This window comes from Malania oleifera, chromosome 1 (genome assembly GCF_029873635.1).
Source record: "Malania oleifera isolate guangnan ecotype guangnan chromosome 1, ASM2987363v1, whole genome shotgun sequence".
Lineage (NCBI taxonomy): Eukaryota > Viridiplantae > Streptophyta > Magnoliopsida > Santalales > Ximeniaceae > Malania > Malania oleifera.
In genome coordinates, this window is record NC_080417.1 from 119,380,824 (window position 1) to 119,389,085 (window position 8,262).

Genomic DNA, 8,262 nt, shown 5'->3' on the forward strand with positions numbered 1-8,262 from the left:
TGAAAATGAACGATCAAAATGATCGAAAGTGAGTATGGTGATAGATGTTATTACCTCAAACAAATAACAAAATTTATATAATTTGTTAATTAAGTTGATAAAGATCACATGTTATTACTTAATAATAACCAACTACTTTTGTCCCTTTTACAAACATTAGGTGGCTAAAAGTGTTTTTTTAATTACATATTTAGTAAATAAGAAGGATTAGACTCACTTGGAACTACAACTTTTATATATTTGTCAGTTACCAACATTTGAAATCATATCTTAAATCATATGATTAGAGTTAGGAATATTCATGGAAGAGTGGGACGAGAGAATGAAATTAATTCCAAATTAATCAAACGTATACCAACCCAATCACTACCATTGGCGGCCAAATATGCCCTCAGACACCGACAACCACCGACCCAGAAAACCCACTACGGCGGGGGAGCCTCCTCCGCCGGAGCAAGACACCTCCCCTGCCCCCGCTACAACTCCACCAACACCAAGTTCCGCTACTACAACTACTACATCTTCTCCCAGCCCCACCATTTCTGCAAGTCGTGCCGCTGCTACTGGACCCACAGCAACACCGTCTACGACATCCCCGTCAGCGGCGGCATCCGCAAGAATGCCTAGCACTCCCACACCGTATGCACACTCTCCTCCTTCTCCGCCGCCGCTGCCTCTCTCGACTTCCACCACCCTTCATTACCCGCCAGCCAAGGATCGTCAATGCCGTTCGTGGGCTGCGATGGCAAGCCTAACAATCTTAACGCCTACAAGAGCTTAACTTCTTTGCTAAATACTCAGGGGCCCAACTTCCTAGCCGTGGGCGGGTTTGGGGTCAGGCTTGGGCCCGGGTTTGAGGATATGGGCTTTGGTATGGGTGGGGCAGGTTGGCCATTTCAGGGAGTTGGAGACTGTGTCACAGGCAGCTGCAATGGTGCTAGGCTCGGCAACGGAGCTGGCAGAGCAAATCTCACGGAATTTGTTTTTCTTGGCTGGACCTTGCTATTTCCACTCTCGAAATGTTCTGAAATGATATATATTGGTTTGCTTTCTCTCACCACCGTTCTAAACACGCCCATGCAAATCTCGCAGGATGGTCCTACGAGATTTGGCCGCCACATGTCACCACATGAATGTCCCTGCTCCCTGCTTATTTAAATCTCGTAGGATGGTCTTGCAATAACGAGATTACATAAGCCTTAAAACGGAAAAATTTTTCCCAAACAAAGTATTTTTTAATATTTTATTATAAACTAATAATAAAATGGGAAAAAAAAACTCTAAAACAATATAATGAATTCAAACAAACCTCAAAGGGCAGACTGGAGAAGAATAAAATGCTTGGCAGTAGATCCTTATATCAAAATCAATAGTTAAAGAACTAATTAACTAAAACAAAGAACGGTTTAACTAAAACAGAAAAGGAAGCAAAACTATTATTCTGGAGATGGTCGAAAAGCATAATGTCATCATCAACGACTTCAAGAAGCACTACAAGTAGCTGAAACATTGCAGAGTGGGGGGAAAAAAGAAAAGAACCCTACAAAAACCTTCCCCAACTGCTATTGATAGTTGAAAAGCTGCTTTCAAAGTCTCATTGCTTCCGCGACTCACTTGAGCCTAACACATTTTTGGTGCATGCCATGAAGCTAGAACTGTAAGCTATTATGCTTTCTTCAAAGGATGGCTGCTTCGAATCCCACCTCCTTGGTTGTCATCACTTGATCACTTCCTTTTCCACTAGATGATTCCTTGGGGACCTTAGCATATGGTCTGGGCTGTTTCCCTCTCAAACTTTTTGGATCTTAGACAACTCAAAGAGAATCAAAATTACCATGAGAGAGGACAGAGGAAAGAGACTGGGCAAGAGTGTGAAAACAACCATGCGAGCTTCAGTGGATGGAGAAAGAGATTTGAGCACAGAAGCGGCACCTTACCTGCGGGAAGAGCTTGATTAAAGCCTCAAATGGGATCAACATTGGGGTTTTTATATGGATTTAGGTTTCAAATTGCTACATTCGTAGGTGATTTGAAACCCACACGTTTCCAGCTTTGAAACCAACTCTGCATTTTATTTGTCTCAGCTTTCCAATTCAGATGCACAAGCTTAAATAGCCACTTCAGAACACACCAGAAAGATATTCATAAATGGAATCCATGTTGAAGAGATCCTCAAATTAAAAGCAATAGATCAGTGCAAATATTCACTGTCTAAATTGAAATATCCACAGGTAGTAGGCTAACAAACCACATATCCCACAGGCAATTGGCAATTCCCAAAAAGTCTGGAAAAAAATGTGCCAAACTCCACATCGCAAATACTAGATGGACATACTTTTATTGAAGTATCACTTAAAATCAAGATGACTCCTAGTGAGTCATTTCTAATGAACAAGATATGTACAGCCAATCTAAATAAAAATGCCACAAAAATAGCTGTTCTCAAGTCATTAAAATTTAATCATTGGCAGAACAAGTAATGCAATTACACACCACATCACCGCCAATCAATCCAAAAGAGTCTTGATGAATTAACAAATCCAATTAACTTAGACCTAGAAAATAACATATTTTTCATCACATCCGAATGTCTGAAAAACAAACTAGAGAATACATGTCATGCATGGCAATTTTAAGGTATACCAACACTCCACAAATTCCAATCCTAAAATATCATAACCAGCTCTATCCAGCAATGATACAAGACATTTGTAATTCAGTTCAAAATAAACCTCCTTCTTAAACTAGAAAATAATCAAAAACCAATTAAACAAATTTGAAGTTACAATGTTACAACAAAACCAAAATTTCCCACCTCAATTAAACTATAAATCTCCATTTTTAAGACACCCAGTAAACAGAGATGCCATCAGGTCAGTTTCCACTCAACCAAATAATATTTCTCAACTGTGTGTATTATTGGCTCAAACAACTGAAACAATGTCAAGTTCGACATTGACAAATAACATTTGTTGGTTTTATTTCAATGGTTCTAAAATCTATTTTTAAAAATAATAATAAACAGGAAAATAACATTAAAATGTTGAGGGTCCTGAAATGAAATATGGTATTGCCTTTTCATTAAAAATTAACAAAAAGCTAACATGGTACTGATTCTATGAGCGCATCACGGTATTGATTTGTAGTTAAAATTAACTTTACCTGAAACAAAACTATAATCTCAACAATGATAACATCAAAATTGTTCAATCAAACATGAAATGAAACTAAACCGAATCTAAGAGCGCTCTAAAACCAAAATAGTTCCCATAAACGAGAAATTAACACTACAAGCTCTATGATTATGATCAATGAAATGCACTTCCAACAAAACCAAGTACGGGTCATTCTCACAAAACCCATCTCCGTCAACCGCATCAATACCTCCTCCCAGCTCCACCAGGTCCGCTCCGTTGGAAAGCGGGTTGGGGCGCAGTCACAACCGGGTCGACCTTAACAAGCCCGGGAATCTCACTCATCCCGAGCGAAGCAAGCATGTCGATGGTCTCCTTATCGACCTCAATCTGGTCGGTCTGGATGGCGGAGATTTCGGGGACGAAGTCCATGCGACGCTCGCGTTCCTCTTCTTGGAGCTTGAGAGAGATGCCTCGGACAGGACCCTTCTGGATCCGTTTCATGAGGTGGGTAGAGAAGCCGGCGATCTTGTTTCGGAGGCGCTTGGAGGGGATAATAGCCACTTCTTGGATGATCTTCTTGTTGATGTGGAAATCCAGGGTCATGCGAGAGTAGTGCCTCTCGATCACCTGCCGAGAAGATTTCTTCACCGTCTTGGTGCGCACACGCCCCATCTGTGTGTGTGTGTGTGTGTGTGTGTGTGTGTGAGAGAGAGAGAGAGAGAGAGAGAGAGAGAGAGCGAGAGAGAGAGGGGCCGCTGGAAAACTGTGGCGGGCAGAGTTGCAGGGCAAGGCGTAAGGCCGGTAGGGTTTGATTTCTGTGCTAGCTAGGGCTTATGAGTGTCTGGAGGTAAATAACAGAAACCCCCTCTTGTTTATATTAAATTACAATTTTATTAAACTTTATTAATAAAACGTGAAAATCAACATATTTAACAATCAATTAGCAAAATTAACGTATTAATTAATTTTATTAATATTCATGCAAAGTCCACAAGTTTTTTTAATAAAAAAATAAATAGACAAATTAAGATACTATTCACTTGTTAACTCATAATCAACTGTTACATTATCTTTAATAATAGATAAATTCATAAACGTTATGTTTCGAAACATAGGTTATGGATCTGAATTTAGATGTGATTGGACAAATTTTAATATAATTTTATATTACATTTAATTTAAATTTAAATTAAATTCAAATCCAATACTTCTCCATGAAGAGTCTAGAATAACAAAAGACTTACAAATTAAATAATAAGAAATTAAAAAGACATTACATCATGTATAATAGAATGAGATAAAACATAAAAGTAAGAAAATAAATGTTGACATTGATGTATTCCCAAGAAGAGGTGAATTAAGTATTTAAAATTTTCTTCTTAGGTCAATTCAAATTCCAGCAGTAGTAGTATTACACAAGTTTAGGGTCTTTCTATATAATCATAAACTTAATCAAAAATTAAATGCAAACATTTAAGTGCTGAAATTTAAATTGCAGAAATTAAAAGCAAACACAAGAAATGTTATCGGGGTTCGGCCAATACTGTCTACGTCTTCGCTTCAAGCTCGCAAGTAAGAGGATTTCACTAAGGCTCACTTAATGGATGAAGCGACACCTAATACAACATCTTAATAGGATGGTGCACCTATCTTTCCTAATCGGGTCAAAGTCAATCCGGGACTTTTCACAAGATAAGTCTCCCTTTTCCAACCACACGCCGGGAACGCAACAGATAATCAAATTTGTGTATGAACAAATAAGCTTCTTACACTAAGTAAATATGAACCACTATGTTCAATCAATTAATGCACTCACATATGATAGGATATTAAGTTCAAATGAGATTTTGTTAACCAATGTGTTAACTCTCAACAATATGTATGTCAATGTGTATACTTGAGAGTGAGACTTTTGATATCAAGCTAATATGCTTATGATGTGAATAGTCAAATAGACTCTACAACCCTAAACAAATATCATAATAATATTTCTCAAATGTAATGCACAATAGATATTATGGTTCAAGCTTGCTAACAATATTTTTGTCAATGCATAAAGCAAGCTTATGAACCTTACAATGAGGATGCAAGATCTTAAGTCAAGTAAGAGTTTTTTTTAATACAATATTTATGAGTGAAATATTATGGGAAAAACCTTAAGCTACTCTCCAAAAATCAATACACAATCACATTAGAGGAGAGTTTAAGCTTGTAAGATGAATATGAGACACAAATCTCTCTCGAAATAACTGACTAGATGAGTATGTAAAAGAAATTTTGGCAATATATATGAAAAATATGGAGGTAGGAAAGATTTTTCCCAATAAAATTTTCAGAAAATTTCGACTAATCTAAAACTCTAATCATCTCTTAATTGTGATAAATGAGGAGGTATTTATAGAGTTGAGAAAAATTATAGTTGTTAGGGACATACTAGGTATTTTGAAAAAAGATTAATTGAATTTAATTAAAAATAACCTAGTTTAACCTCAGCAAAAATTGAGTAACTCGAGAGGTTCGGTTGACCATTTTTAAGGTTTGGTTGACCAGATTGCTCAGTTTGGTCGACAAGGGTGTTTTTGAACTGAGGTGTTGGTCGATGAGACTTGAAGCATTTTTTGAACCTTCGAGGTTCAGTCGACTAGGATAAGTTCGGTTGACCGAATTTGGATGTTCGGTCGACCAGACCATTTTTCAACTTCAAGTTTGGTCGATCAAGACGGACCAGTTCGGTCGACTAGGGTGTTGATATTTATTTTAAGGACAGTCGACCAAATGGTTAAACTTTTGACCCTGAGGAGGTTCGGTCGACTGAAGTGTCTCTGTGTGTTAGGGTTCGGTCGAATGAACACACTAACTTTGTGCATTCAATTTCTAACTCGCTTTTAAAAACACCTCTGTTCACATATTTGTTACTTCTAAGTTATAGGAGACTATTTCATGCAATAATTTGGGACCTATGGTTAGTCTAAGGTTTTTGAACTTATATGTCCTATCATGCATACAATGCATTAATTATTACAGACCATTAATATTTAAATATTACAGACCCTTAATAAAATAAAATATAAATTACAAAAACTTTGGGTCTTCATTTCCTTTAAGTTTATGTGCACCATATGATACTTCTAATTGATCCTGTACATAAACTTGTCAAACATTAAATATTAAAGTATTTGTCATAATCAAAATGGGATATGATTTATGAGGTCAACAATTAAAAAAATTGAATATATAACAGGACAAAATCAAGTAATTAAAAATATTTGATTTCATTCCATTTCTATATGTCAAACATGCATCTAATGGTTTGCTAAATGAAATGAGATATGAATGAGATAAAATGAAATATGTTTTGTGAATGAATTAATAATTAATTTAATTTAATTTTGTCTTGTTCTATTCCATCAAATTCCTGTTTGTTAATTATGTAATAAAGTGATAAGAATGCGCTTGAAATAATTAATTTATCCTAACATACTATAACTCTTATTTTAAAATTTGTATTTCACATGACAATATAAACTTTGTCGCATTTATTTTGAATTTAGTAGGAATAATTAGTAGTAAGTATACTTCAAACTCTAAATTTATTAGCGACATTAACCGATCATATATATTTTTCCATGCATATAAATAAATCATTATGGATGAAAATGTACTCTCATTAATGAAATAAAAGTAGTTGTCACAAAAGTTAAATTATTAAAATATTTAAAAGTTTCAAAACAGCGATAATTTTATTTATGGATCAATTTCAAAATATTGATGGTATGTTAAATAATATATAATTATTGAGTGGTTTCGAACTATTGAAAATAGTTTTAAAAAAAAACAGCCCCATAGTTAATCTTTTCACCAAAATTGTTTAAGAGAATTGTTTGAAATATATAAAAAAAACGTTGTTAAAATTACGTGTTAATACATTATGTGGTAAATTTTGCAATTTAACACTCAAAATTGGAATTTCATATTTTATTTAGTGTTATAATTTAATGAATTTCTTTAAGGGCTACTATTAACATTTGATGTGGTAGCATCGTCCTTTAGACCGATCAAGGCTGGCAAGTCCGTCAGTCCACCTTCCTTGTCTTTGGGTGCCTAAGTGTCCTTCGTAAGCTTTTCCTTATTTGAAGAAGAAAGTCCATAGAAGCCAGAATTGCAGAATTTGTACCTTTCTAATTTGTGTTGCGGGTAAAGAGTACATGTGTTGAGCTACCAAGAAAGTAATAAGTCCTATAGAGGCTAGAGCAAGAGCTAAGATAAAAATCTATTGAAAAATAAAAAATACGCATGTCTGATGAAATGGTTGTTGCTTTCTGCTCCTAGAATAAAACAAGATAGGAACACCACATTTATGATGATTTTAAAAATTGTGAACAAAATAGTTCTTCGAGGATATGATGCCCTCTATGTAGTTAGATCCTAGGATTTAAATTTGTAAGATTGTTAGTATTGTTTGCAATCAAATCAACGTTATATTGTATTTGACATTTAGTTAAGCAAAGTATAGGAAAAAATACTTTTATAAAAAGTACTTACTTTTAAAATATTCCGAGAAAACCTAAAAAATATTGTCTTCCAAAGCCATCAAAAAAGGCACATGACATATTTCAAGGGGCGAGCTGTTAGGCACAAAGCCCTATGGAGGGTTGCAAACGAGTCAAGCCAAACTTTAGTATGCTTAGACTCAACTTGGTAGAGTTAGAGTTTGGCTCATATTGAGGCTCGGTTCGATTCGAATTTAAAAAGTTGGGCTTGAAATTAAAAATACTAGCTTGGGTTTAGGCTGAAATTTTATAAATGATCTAATAATAATATTTTTCATCAACCTATTTTGTATGAGTCATAATTTGTGCTTTTCAATTGGACTAATATTGGAGCCTTAGGATTGGACCAACTTAATGAGCCTACTAAATGAGCTCATTCGAGTTAGTCATCGAGTTGAAACAAATTGAGTTTGACCATCCTCACACTCAGCTATTTTACAAACTGTGCCTTGCTCATTTAGATAATTAATGAGCTTGAAGGAGCACTTTCGTTTGCAGTTCTAGCCTCATGTTTCCTGATTTGGTTCCACATAAAATATTGAATTTTAGAGTTTTATAATTTTACCTTCTACAAA

General features: G+C 35.3%; 1 protein-coding gene and 1 pseudogene across 1 annotated transcript; one reads left to right on the forward strand and one right to left on the reverse strand.

Moving 5' to 3' along the window:
• Positions 1-385: 385 nt before the first annotated feature.
• LOC131148534 (dof zinc finger protein DOF3.4-like) lies at positions 386-1,958 on the forward strand (annotated as a pseudogene).
• A 1,095-nt stretch (positions 1,959-3,053) lies between these two features.
• Positions 3,054-4,007, reverse strand: LOC131157582 (small ribosomal subunit protein eS17-like). The gene has a single exon (XM_058111856.1). It carries the CDS (start codon positions 3,807-3,809, stop codon positions 3,378-3,380), a length of 432 nt encoding a protein of 143 aa, XP_057967839.1. The 5' UTR covers positions 3,810-4,007; the 3' UTR covers positions 3,054-3,377.
• Positions 4,008-8,262: the final 4,255 nt, after the last annotated feature.

What these genes read in the sequence shown, in the direction of transcription:
- LOC131157582 (XM_058111856.1), bottom strand. Translation starts at nt 3,809, where the DNA reads ATGGGGCGTGTGCGCACCAAGACGGTGAAGAAATCTTCTCGGCAGGTG.